This window comes from Anser anser, assembly GCF_964211835.1.
Source record: "Anser anser genome assembly, chromosome: W".
Taxonomy (NCBI): domain Eukaryota; kingdom Metazoa; phylum Chordata; class Aves; order Anseriformes; family Anatidae; genus Anser; species Anser anser.
The window spans coordinates 14,319,900-14,333,447 of record NC_139731.1 but is presented as its reverse complement, the minus strand read 5'-3'; the positions used below and the strand labels follow the sequence as shown (position 1 = coordinate 14,333,447).

At 44.5% G+C, this 13,548-nt stretch overlaps 1 protein-coding gene across 13 annotated transcripts in view; it reads right to left on the bottom strand.

Moving 5' to 3' along the window:
- The window catches only part of LOC310888779 (rapamycin-insensitive companion of mTOR-like), a 215,487-nt gene that overhangs the window by 37,817 nt on the left and 164,122 nt on the right, over window positions 1-13,548 (bottom strand). For all 13 annotated transcript variants that reach the window (XM_083815835.1, XM_083815840.1, XM_083815844.1 and 10 more), the window contains one exon: window positions 166-330. In XM_083815835.1, coding sequence (XP_083671961.1) covers window positions 166-330 — 165 coding nt within the window. The remainder of the gene's footprint in view (window positions 1-165; window positions 331-13,548) is intronic.

The following is a 13,548-nucleotide window of genomic DNA, read 5'->3' as shown; positions in this document are numbered from 1 at the left end:
TTCAGCATAGGGTCTACAAAGTATTATGAAGTCCATGAAGGACAATCAAGAAAGCAAACCATCGGTAGCTTCTTGCTACTGTTTTACTTTGTTACTGGAGGAGGTTGGGGAACACTTTACAGAGTAGCATACCACAAATAGACTGAAAAGGAAAAGGATGCTCACCTTGTCTTCACATGCCTCATCTAGAATATCAAGTGCTTCAGAAGAAATAGTTCTATTTTTATCATGTAACTGGGTCACCAGTAACTCAATCCCCCAGTTGCTGAAGAACTCTACATTTGCTCTCAGTAATACTCGTAAGTGTTTTGTTGCATACAACCTGCAGCTCTGCAAAAAGCAAATTGTTTTTTTTAATGGAAGAAAAAAAGATAAAGTAATTGATGATTTATCATGTTTGAAAATACAATTTTAATTACCATATTTTATAGCAAGTAACTGAGATGCACATCTTATGCGTTAAAACTACAGTCTATTAGAGAACTATATCTTATCAAACAGGAAATTTAAATCTGAGATTACTACTAATCTGGTTATAGCCAGTCTACTTGGAAACCCTTTATCAATTACTTATTCACTGTGACAACACCACACAGTCCAGGGTACGTAAAAGAAATGCCTTGTAAACAGCCAGTGCAATTGCATATACTTTCATGTACATTATGCTTTGAAAAAAATACTTCAATAAGCAAACCCTGAGAACCTCTTTTGGACAAAGTGTTGTCCAAAAGTATCTGATCTTCAAAGCTTCTCAGAAAACCCTCTAAATAAAAAAGTCATTTTCTTATAAGATAGTTTCCCAACATTTAGATTACTACTTTGGATTTCTCTCAGTGACAGCAGAATGAAGTATTTTGTCAGTTCCTGTACTCTTGTTCAAAGTATGTTGAATAAACAACATAAACTCATTAATATAACTTTTTATTAGATAAATTACATTCAAAATAGAAGAAAAGGGGCTTAATCTACAAGAATTTGAAGTGTTCTAGAGTAAGCACAGAACAACCCTGATGTTTACTGGGAAAGTTATCTTTACTTAGACAAACAAAAGACAAAATCAGGTGCCCAAATCTTTCTTCAGTTCTCCAGTCTTTATACCTTTAAAACTATAATACCTCTAACAAAGTAAAGTCTGTATTTATTAAATTATAAAAGATCCATATGGAGATGGATGTGAATGTCCACTGAACCTAATGAGGTTCAACAAGTCCAAGTGCAGGGTGCTGCACCTGGGTCAGGGCAATCCCAGCCAGGAGTACAGACTGGGAGAAGAACTCATTGAGAGCAGCCCTGCAGAGAAGGACTTAGGGGTTCTGGTGGATGAAAAGCTCGACATGAGCCAGCAGTGCGTGCTTGCAGCCCAGAAGACCAACTGCATCCTGGGCTGCATCAAAAGAGGAGTGGCTAGCAGGTCGAGGGAGGTGATTTTCCCCCTCTACTCTGCTCTTGTGAGGCCCCACTTGGAGTACTGCATCCAGGTCTGGAGCCCTGTGCTGGGTCTGTGTGGGATGGAGTCACCTTTCCCTGCAGCAGCCCACACAGTGCTGTGCTCTGCACTCGTAGCTGGAACAGCACTGGTATCACTCCAGTGTTGTGTCTATTGCTGCATAGTACTGGCACAGCATCAGGACTCCCTCCAAGCCCCCAAGAGCCAGCAGGCTGGGGGTGGGCAAGTGATGGGGAGGGGACATCGCCAGGGCAGCTGACCTAAACCAACCAAAGGGATATTCCATAACACCTGATGTCACACTCAGCAATAAAAGGGGGGCTCTCGTGGGGGAGGGGGCTGTCCTCCCAAACAACCGTTATGCGTTTTGAGGCCGTGCTTCCCAGGATGTGGCCAAACATCGCTCGTTGATGGGAAGTAGAGAATAACTTTTTTTCCCCTTCCTCTCTGTGCTTCCGCACGCCCTTTATTTTTTTATTTTTTCCCCTATTCCCTTTCCCTTTAATTAAATCATTCTGATCTCAAGCCTCAAGCTCTTTGTGTTGTATTTTCTCCCCCTTCCTCTTTGAGGAGGGGGGAGTGAGAGAGTGGCCGTGGTGGAACTCGGCTGCCCATTTGAGTAAAACCACCACAGCCCTTTTTGGCGCCCAACGTGGGGCTCGAGGGTTGAGATAACAGTAGAATTGATTAAAGTATTTACGACTAACATACTTACTAGTCACAATGTTTGGTTTGCTGTTACTATTTTTCTGTGTCACTATGTTGTATGTAATCCGTTCTCTTTTCTCCTCTATATCCAATCAGAGAACGTGTTAAAATCTGTGTTTGGTTTCTTTATCATACTGTGCTGTAACATACTGGCCTTCAGTTTTGTCTGGTACTCAGGCCCTGCATTGTTATCATTCTGGTCTCCTGGAGATTATCTTTTCGGAAATATTAAGAATTACACTGCCTTCTTTTTCTCCCCTAGAAGTCAATTTGTGAATAATATCGGGAGTGGTGCCTTCTTCTTCTCTCCCTGTGGGCTAATTGCAACAGCCTTCGAGTATCTTGAATACCCTTGGTCAGCTGTCATCCTCCTATTACTAGTTCTAGTGTTTCTCTTCCTTCCCAAGGTCAAACAATTCATTAAGAATATCATCCAAGAACCTGCCCCGAGACAAAGTAGTTGTGGGTGGCAAGGTGTGTGGGGGGATATGGGCAGGTACCTGTAACGGTTGTCTCCTCCAACGGTTTTTCACTTCACCCCTGAACAAGTGCGAAATCCAAAAAAATGGTAGAATGTTTGAAAGACGTATGCTCCGACCCTGGCAGTACCAGAGAACTCCACCAGCTTGCTGCACTCTGCTGGGGTCTGGCTCATGCCTATCAAATGGTAATTAACACTGCCCAGCACCCTCAAGGGGATGGGGAAGTTTCTGAATTCGATGACGAGATAACGCATACTGTGACCACCCCAGAGGACCAACCATCTATGGTATCAGTCGCCCCTATAGTCAAGACAAAACAATGGAAACGGAAGTCAGCTCGTTTAGTAGGGGAAGAAGCTCCTCCTAAGGAGGAGGGAGAAGAGGAAAAGGCAGGCAGCTCTAAAGCAGCGTCATCACAACAACATCAGGGAGAAGAGACGAAAATCATAAATGAATCAGAAACCACCCAATCCCTATCCTTGATTGAGTTGCGAGAAATACGAAAGGATTTCAGTCTTCATCCAGGTGAGCACCTCCTCACCCGGCTGCTTCGATGCTGGGACACTGGGGTCAATAGCCAACAACTAGAAGGCAATGAAGCCAAGCAGCTGGGATCCCTCTCTAGAGAAAGGCTCATAGACAGAGTAATTGGGAGAGAGGCACAGGTTCTCAGCCTCTGGAGGCGACTCCTGGCAGCTGTGAAAGAAAGGTATCCCCACAAGGAAGATATTGTATATCAATTATGCAAGTGGACCACCATGGAGAAAGGTCCCCAGCAACTGAGGGAATTAGCTGTGCTGGAGATGATTTATAGTGATTTGACCATGAACAGACACCTAAAGACCCTGATGAAGTCCAGTGCACAGCACTGAGGTTTGTACGGGCTGCACCCCTGTCACATGCCAGCACACTGGCAGCAATAAACTGGGAAGAGGGGATGGGGCCAACAGTGGAGACTGTGTCCAACCAGCTCCATAAATATGAAGAAAATCTCTCTGCCCCAGTACGGGCCTGCATTGCAGCCGTGGAGAAACTGTCCCAACGGTTAGAAGAACACATAACTTCCTCCTCACCTAGATGGAAGAATCTTTCAGCCACTAAGTGCCAGCATTCTCCGGCTCAAGCAAGGGAGAATCCAGGACGCACACCACGGGGCACTGTATTAACTGTATTGGAAGCTGAAGTGAGTCCAACTGGGAATGAGTGGCAAAAACACCCCATCGTGACTGGCCCAGAGGCTCTGTGCATCCTTGGCATAGACTACCTCAAGAGAGGGCACTTCAAGGATCCAAAAGGGTACTAGTGGACTTTTCACATAGCTGCCTTGAGCACAGAGAAGATTAGGCAGCTGTCTACTCTGCCTGGTCTCTCAGAAGACCCTTCTGCTGCAGGATTACTGAGGACTGAAGAACAGCAAGTGCCAATTGCGACTACAACTGTGCACCAGTGGCAATATCGCACCAACCGAGACTCCCTGATCCCCATCCATGAGTTGGCTCATCATCTGGAGAGCCAAGGAGTGATCAGCAAGACTCATTCACCCTTTAATAGTCCCATATGGCCAGTGCGAAAGTCTAATGGTGAGTGGAGGCTAACAGTGGACTATCGTGGCCTGAACGAAGTCACGCCACCGCTGAGTGCTGCAGTGCCGGACATGCTAGAACTCCAGTATGAACTGGAATCAAAGGCAGCCAAGTGGTATGCCACAATTGATATTGCAAATGCATTTTTCTCCATCCCTCTAGCAGCAGCATGCAGGCCACAGTTTGCTTTCACTTGGAGGGGCATCCAATACACCTGGAATCGACTGCCCCAGGGGTGGAAACACAGCCCTACCATTTGCCATGGACTGATCCAGTCTGCGCTGGAACAAGGGGGAGCTCCTGAACACCTGCAGTACATCGATGATATCATCGTGTGGGGTAACACAGCAGAAGTTTTTGAGAAAGGGAAGAAAATAATCCAAATTCTCCTGAAAGCTTGTTTTGACATTAAACAAAGTAAGGTCAAGGGACCCGCACAGGAAATCCAGTTCTTGGGGGTAAAATGGCAGGATGGACGTCGCCATATTCCAATGGATGTGATCAACAAAATAACTGCTATGTCTCCGCCAACTAGCAAAAAAGAAACACACGCTTTCCTAGGCCTTGTGGGATTCTGAAGAATGCATCTTCCAGGCTACAGTCAGCTTGTGAGTCCTCTATATCAAATGACTCGAAAGAGGAACTATTTTGAGTGGGGCCCCGAGCAACAACAGGCCTTTGAACAAATCAAACAAGAAATAGCTCGTGCAGTAGCCCTTGGGCCTGTTCGTACCGGACCAGCTGTGCAAAACATGCTTTACACTGCAGCTGGGGAGCATGGCCTCACCTGGAGCCTCTGGCAGAAAACCCCAGGAGAAACTCGAGGTCGACCTCTGGGGTTCTGGAGCCGGGGCTATCGAGGATCAGAAGCCAATTACACCCCAACTGAAAAGGAAATATTAACAGCATATGAGGGGATTCGAGCTGCTTCAGAAGTTGTTGGTACAGAAGCACAGCTCCTCTTGGCACCACAGCTACCTGTGTTACATTGGATGTTCAAAGGGAAAATCCCCACTACACACCATGCAACCGACGCTACATGGAGTAAGTGGGTAGCGTTAATTACACAGCAAGCTCGAATGGGGAAACCCAACCGCCCAGGAATCCTGGAAGAGATCATGCACTGGCCGGAGGGCAGGGATTTCGGAGTACCAACAGAAGAGGTAACCCGTGCTGAAGAGGCACCACCATATAATGAGTTGCCAGAAGACAGAAAGCAGTATGTGTTGTTCACTGACGGATCCTGCCACATGGTAGGGAACCATCGGAAATGGAAAGCTGCTGTGTGGAGTCCCACACAACGAGTCGTGGAGGCCATGGAAGGGGAAGGCGAGTCGAATCAGTATGCAGAAGTGAAAGCCATACAACTGGCCCTAGAAATTGCTGAACGAAAAAATGGCCAGTACTGTATCTCTACACTGACTCATGGATGGTGGCAAATGCCCTGTGGGGGTGGTTACAGCAAAGGAAACAGAGCAACTGGCAGCGCAGAGGTAAACCTATCTGGGCTGCTACACTGTGGCAAGATATTGCTGCCCGGGTAGAAAACCTGGCTGTAAAGGTACGTCATGTAGATGCCCACATGCCCAAGAGTTGCGCTACTGAAGAACATCAGAACAACGAAGAGGTGGACTGAGCTTCAAAAAGTGAAGTGGCTCAGGTGGACCTGGACTGGGGACATAAGGGTGAGCTGTCTGTAGCTCGATGGGCCCATGAAACATCAGGACATCTGGGGAGGGATGCCACATACAGATGGGCTCGTGATCGAGGGGTGGACCTGACCACTGAGGCCATCACACAGGTCACCCATGAGTGTGAAACCTGTGCTGTAATCAAGCAAGCCATGAGAGTAAAATCTCCCTGGAACAGGGGGAGGTGGCTAGGGTTTCGATATGGTGAGGCCTGTCAAATTGACTATATCGGACCACTCCCACAAACCCGCCAAGGCAAACGGTACATACTCACCATGGTAGAAGCAACTACTGGGTGGCTGGAAACATACCCCATAAACCATGCCACGGCCCAAAACACTATCTTGGGCCTGGAAAGGCAAGTGCTGTGGCAACATGGTACACCAGAGAGAATTGAGTCCGACAATGGGAGTCATTTCCAAAACAGTTTGGTCACCTCCTGGGCCAAGAGGCATGGTATTGAGTGGGTGTATCACATCCTTTATCACCCACAAGCCTCTGGGAAGGTTGAGAGGTACAATGGACTGTTAAAATCTGTGAGAAACTAAGTTGTGTTTTTGCAGTAGAAAATTATTTTTCTGTAGTCCAAGGTAGTTGTGTAGTCATAACAAGGAGAAATGCCTAGTAGATAAGTGGACAGTAGGAGGCCTCACAGTTCCAAAACAAGGTAGAAGCTTGAGAAAAACAGGATGAGCAGTGTGAGAACAGTAAAACAAAGATCACAAGTTCTCAAAACATAAGAAAGGAGAAAGTAAAGGGTGGAAAAAAAGAAAAATTGTACATATATGGTATAGAGGAGGGTTGAGTAGCTTGTGAACCTGTAGTACTCAGCCAATGAGGAAACAGGGGAGGTGATCACGCATCGGGAAGTAGGGAATAAAAGGTTATGATTTGTTTACAAGAATGTGCTCCTGATTGACAGTACGCCCGCCATTGCAATCGCGAATAAAATAGCTTCACAGAAGAGCCTGTCTGAAGAAAATTATTTGAGATTTTTTCTCCCAGTTTGGGGGCTCGTCCGGGATCTTGTTGCCTACTGAAGATTTCTTGCCACCACAGACAGGAAGGTGCACCCTGCTGATTTCAGTGGTCCCGTCGGGGGTGGCGGGTTGTCTCGGTATGGCCGGCAAAGGACCGAGACTGTTAATCTGAAGACAGGCTCTGCGAAGCTCTGGGGAGAAGGGAGGCCAGCACAAACATACACAGACACAGCCCAGATATAGTCCAGCCCGGATCGGGAACAGGCACAGGGATTACTGCTGATAACCCGGACCGGGAAGCTGTGCACGGACCGAGGTAAGGGAAACTTTACCGTATCTTGCCTTGGGTTGGGTTCAAGGAGACTCTGGTGTGAATGAGTGTGAGTGTGAATGAGACAGACTTTTAGTGCAGAGCGAATGTGAAGTCCCGATCCGCGAGGCTCGGTGGTCCTGCGAGGGGATGAACGAAGTCCCCTCAGCTGGAGAGGGACGAAGAGAAAGAGAGAGAGGAGAGGAGTGAAAGAGAGTCTCGGGGGGTTTGGGCCCTTAGATTGTACGGTACCCCGAGCACGGTGAAGTGAGGTGCTCGGCAGTACACCCCACCTCTGTCCTAATCCTAGGTGAAGGCGTGTGGTACCCTGTGGGTGGTCAAGTCCACAGCAGCACGTCAGGAAGGGATGGGGATTAAGGGTTCCAAGAGTCAGCAGGGTGGGGGTGGAGACCCCGGGATTGTGCCTAAAGATAGCCCTTTGGAGAGAATGATAAGGATTTGGAAAAACAACCCAAAAACTTGGGGAAAAGATTAAAAAAAATAATAATGATGGTTAGATATTGTGTAATTGTCTGGCCTAAAAAGCCAATAAAAGGAACTTCAGTATTTTGGCCAAAATACGGGTCTGGTGAAGACTGGATTTGTCAGGCTTTGAATTTGCATGTGAATAACAAGGTTCCGTTTTCAGAGGAGGAGTCGAATTATGCTGCCTGCTGGATGCAGGAAGTGAATCAGCTTTTACTGAGAAAGGGTCGGGATCAAAAGAAAGAGGAGGAAAAGGAATTAGAAGAAGGGGTCGGTCAGTGGGAACCCTTGGAAAATTTACCCCCCCCCCCCCCTTTAATCCTAAGATTGTACCGGCGGCAGCGGCAGCTGAAGCTGCAGCTGCCCCGGAAGGGGGGGTGGTCCCTAAAAGGAAAGCACACTCTAGGCTCCGACGGGAGTTAGAGCAATGTAAAAAAGACAATGAAAATCTTCCCTTCCCTAACGACAATAGTGCTGGTAGGTCTATGTACCCTCTTAGGGAGGTCCCGATGGGGCCAGGGCACACTGGTTATGTGAACGCCCCCCTCACTAGTGGGGAGGTTAGGAACTTTAAGAAGGAGATGAAATCTTTAATTGAGGATTCTATAGGACTAGCAGAACAATTCAAACAGTTTTTGGGACCTAATTTGTATTCCTGGGGGGAGATGATGTTGATCCTGAGTATGTTATTTACTGGGGAAGAGCGGGGATTGATCAGGAGGGTGGCTATGCGAGAATGGGAAAGAGCTAACCCTCCCGGGCCGGGAGCAATTCCAGTAGAGCAAAAATATCCACTAGCTGACCCCAATTGGAATAATAATAACCAGCAGCACAGGACCCATATGAAAGATCTAAGGGTCATAATAGTAATGGGGATTAGGGAAGCAGTACTGAAGTCCCAGAATTTTACTAAAGCATTTGATATTCAACAACAAAAGGATGAATCCCCTAATGACTTTTTGCAAAAACTGAGGGATAGAATGAGGAGGTATTCGGGGATGAATCCTGATGACCCTCTGGCCCAAGGGCTTTTGAAAGTACATTTTGTGACCAAAGCCTGGCCAGATATACATAAAAAAGCTCCAAAAGATAGAAGGATGGAGTGAACAGCCAATAGAAACCCTCCTGCGGGAGGCTCAAAAAGTATGTCAGGAGAGGGGAGGAAAAGGAGAAACAAAAAGCAAAACTAATGGTATCCACAGTGAATCAGATAATGAAACAGAAAATTAGCAATAGAGGAAGACACTTTCAGGAGGGGCTAGAGCAGATGGAAGAAGAAGAGAAACGAAAGAACAACAGGCAGAGAAATCTATGTCACAGTTTAAACTGCGACAGGGACAGAAAAAATGTTTCAAGTGTGGTCGAGAGTGTCACCTTAGATGGGATTGCCCTGAATGGAAAAAGGAGGAGAGATTGATTGGTGTTATAAATTCAGAATAGGGGAGTCAGGGGTTCTCAGAGATTTGGTCCCACTGAGAGCCCTTGATAAATATAGTGGTGGGACCTAATGAAGAAGAAGTTGTATTTTTAGTGGATACTGGAGCAGCTAGATCATCACTAGCTCATAAGGTATCAGGGCTTAAATTAACTGATGAGACCCTAAGGGTAACGGGGGTGGAAGGGATGGGAATAACAGTGCCACTTTTTGGGGAAACCAAACTGAGATTGGGGGAAAAAATAATTACTGGGCAATTATTATATGTACCTGAGGCAGGGGCTAATTTGCTGGGGAGGGACCTAATGATGAAATTGGGTACACAGATAGTAACTGGTCAGACAGGGATAACGGTATCAATGAGGTTATTGACAAAAGATGATGAAAAAGAAATAGACCCTATAGTGTGGGTCAAGGAGGGAAATAGAGGAAGAATTAATATTACCCCCCTAAAGATAGGTATGCAGGAAGGATATGAGACAATAAAGCAGAAGCAATACCCTATTGCAACTGAAGGATGAAACGGTCTTAAATCAGTAATAAAAGAATTGATTAAGGATGGATTATTAGAACCATGCATGTCTCCTTTTAATACTCCCATTTTGCCAGTAAGAAAGGCTGATGGTTCTTACCGATTGGTGCAGGATCTAAGAAAAATTAATGAGATAGTGTGGAAGCACCACCCTGTGGTTCCAAATCCATACACTCTGATGAGCAAGCTCCCACATGAACATAAGTGGTTCAGTGTAATAGATTTGAAGGATGCCTTTTGGGCCTGTCCACTGGACCCTGCGAGCAGGAATATATTTGCCTTTGAGTGGGAAGACCCTGAAACAGGGCGAAAACAACAATATACATGGACAGTCTTGCCTCAGGGGTTTACAGAATCACCAAATCTATTTGGCCAAGCTTTAGAACAGATCTTGGAAAAATTCCAACCTCCAGAAGGGGTGTTGCTGCTGCAATATGTGGATGATCTTTTATTATCTGGACCAGAGAGAACAGTGGTGCGAGAAGCCACTAATAAGTTGCTAAATTTCCTAGGAAAGCAGGGCTTGAGAGTATCAAAATATAAATTACAATATGTGGAAAGGGAGGTTAAGTATTTAGGGCATCTATTGTCTGAAGGAAAACGAAGAATAAATCCAGAGAGGATCCAGGGAATTGTTGAGTTACCCCTACCTAAAACTAAAAGAGAACTAAGGAAATTTTTGGGGCTGATCGGGTACTGTCGATTATGGATAGAGGCACATGCTCAGAAGACAAAAGGATTGTATCTCAAGTTATTAGATGAGGAGCCTAATATACTTGAATGGACAGAAAAAGAAAAGGAGTTAATAGAAAATCTGAATCAGAGCTTAATTACGGCACCAGTTTTAGCTCTACCCGCATTACATACACCTTTTTATCTTTTTGCTACCGTGGATCAGGGAGCAGCACTGGGAGTATTGGCTCAGGAGTGGGGGGATAAGCGTCAACTAGTGGCTTATTTATCTAAATTGCTGGACCCAGTTTCTAGAGGATGGCCTGAATGTGTTCAAGCTGTGGCTGCGACTGCTATCCTGGTAGAGGAAAGTAGGAAATTAACTTTCGGGGCTTGTCTGGTAGTTACTACTCCACACCAAGTTAAAACGATCCTAACTCAGAAAGCTGGGCGCTGGCTGACTGATTCCAGAATTTTAAAATATGAGGCAATACTGATTGAAAAGGATGACAGTGTTAACTACAAAAGCATGCCTGAATTCAGCTACTTTCCTATGGAAAGGGGAAAGTGCTGGAGAGAATATAGAACATAGCTGCCTGGATTTAATTGAATATCAAACTAAAATGAGATCTGATTTACAAGATGTTCCCCTGGAGGAAGGAGATATTCTGTTTATTGATGGATCCTCAAGGGTAGTAGAGGGAAAAAGGTATAATGGATATGCTGTGATTGATGGATTTACTGAGGAAGTAAAAGAGATGGGCCGATTACCTAATAACTGGTCAGCCCAAACATGTGAATTATATGCCTTAAATTTGGCACTTATACTGCTTAAAGAGAAAAAGGGAACTATTTATACTGATTCCAAATATGCATATGGAGTGGTTCACACATTTGGTAAAATCTGGGAGGAACGTGGATTGATCAATAGTAAGGGAAAGGAACTGGTCCATAGTGAACTTGTAAAACAAGTCCTAGATAATTTGTTACTACCTATTGAAATTGCAATAGTGCACATAAAAGGACATCAGAAAAAGAACTCAGTCACTGCACGAGGAAACCAGGTGGCAGATGAAAAGGCTCGGGAGGCAGCCTTACAATCGGAATCCACTATAAATTGTCTTATACCTGAGGTACCCTCTCCACCAGAAAAACAGATATTTAGTGACAAAGAAAAAGAGTTTTTTAAGGAATTAGGAGCCACGGAGTCTGAAGGAAAATGGATACTCCCTGATGGAAGAGAAATGCTGAACAAGGCAATAATGAGGCAAATATTAACTGTTTTACATCAAGGAAGTCATTGGGGAGTTTAAGCAATGTGTGATGCTGTTCTACGAAAATATGTGTGTGTGGGGATATATACTCTGGCTAAGCAAGTGTGCAGGGGATGTGTAATATGTCAAAAGATAAATAGGAAGATCATTTGTAAACAGTCAAAGGGGGGGCGAGAACCAGGAATTCGACCTTTCCAAAGTATACAAGTGGACTTTACAGAACTCCCCAAAATAGGTAGATTTAAATACTTATTAGTCTTAATTGACTACTTATCAAGATGGGTGGAGGCTTTTCCCTCAGTATCTGCTACTGCGAACACAGTAGCTAAGGTAATTTTAGAACAAATAATTCCCAGGTATGGAATTGTTGAAAATATTGACTCTGATCAAGGAAGTCGCTTTACATCACAGATATTACAAGGGGTAATGCGAGCTTTGGGGATTAACTGGGAATTTCATACTCCCTGGCATCCTTCCTCTTCTGGGAAAGTGGAACGAATGAATCAGATAATAAAAAAACAACTAACTAAATTAGTTTTAGAAACTCGACTCCCCTGGACAAAGTGTTTACCTTTAGCACTTCTGCGAATTCGAACGGCGCCAAGGAAGGATGTGGGAGTCTCACCATATTAAATATTATTTGGGTTGCCATACCTGGGCAGAGGGAAGTTACCTCAGTTTGAGACAAAGGATGCTTTTCTTAAAAACTATATACTCGGGCTGTCATCCTCTTTATTATCTCTCAGGACCCGTGGACTGTTAGCTCAAACTCCACCTCTGGAAGTCCCGATTTATCCATTCCGAGCTGGAGATTAGGTTCTGATACAGACTTGGAGAGAACCGAAACTGCGACCTGAGTGGGTTCCAGGTGCTCCTGACTACTGAGACAGCAGTAAGAACAGCTGAGAAAGGGTGGACTCATTATACCTGGGTAAAAGCATCAGTTAACCCTGATACATAAAAGACTGTTTTAACAGGGACTTTTAAGATCTAGACTGTTAAAAACAAACAAAACTAACTATTGTAAACTTTTAATTTCTCCTTAGAAGTAATAGAATTAATAGGTAACGGGGGGAGGAGGTATTTTAGTTTTTTTTTTCTTTCTTTTTGAAACTTTAGTGTGTGATTCTTTATTATCTGTATTAATTGTTTTTCTTTTTAATAGGGATATGTATATATAGAAATGATGTATTTTAAATTTATTCTAGTATTCTCTATTCTTAATAGAGTAGTGATAGGATGGGGGGAAAATCAACATTTCCAATTAATTCAGAATATCTCTCGAGTTCTCTATCGGAATAATTGTTGGATTTGTTCCCAAATGCCTAAAAACACTGAGAAGACCTTGTCCCTAATTGCTATTCCGTTACCAGCGACAACTGTATCTGGATTCTCCAAATTTCTAAACACAGCAAATTATACTCAGTCCCGAGAAGGAATAGATTATGAGGTTGAACTCCCTACACATAATCCTGGCTATAATATCACATGTTATCAAAGATGTTCTTTAGACAACATTAGTATAAACTCAGGAGGTAATAAAACTGACCCTGGATGCAGAGGTATTATCCATGAAGTAGGAAATTATCCATACTGTACTGAATACGGTAGCTATGGGAATGCGAACCTTTACAATGCGCACCAAGTATATTGTGGGAATCCTGTAACCGGATGGCCCGCCCCGAATGGCAAGGGTTGGTACTGGCTATGTGGTAATAAAGCTCGAAAGGTAGTTGCCCCTGGGGTGGAAGGGAGCATACACCCAAGGGGCAATAATTCCAAATGTAACCATTGTTGAAGATCCACAAAGCCAAACCCCTCCTGACATCCCACACAGACTTAAAAGAACTCCAGAAAATCCTCTAGTGAAAAGAAACAAAGGATTTCACCATTTTGCAAGATGGTTTCTACCATGGTTAGGGGTGAGTGAATTAGAAAAAGTCCTACA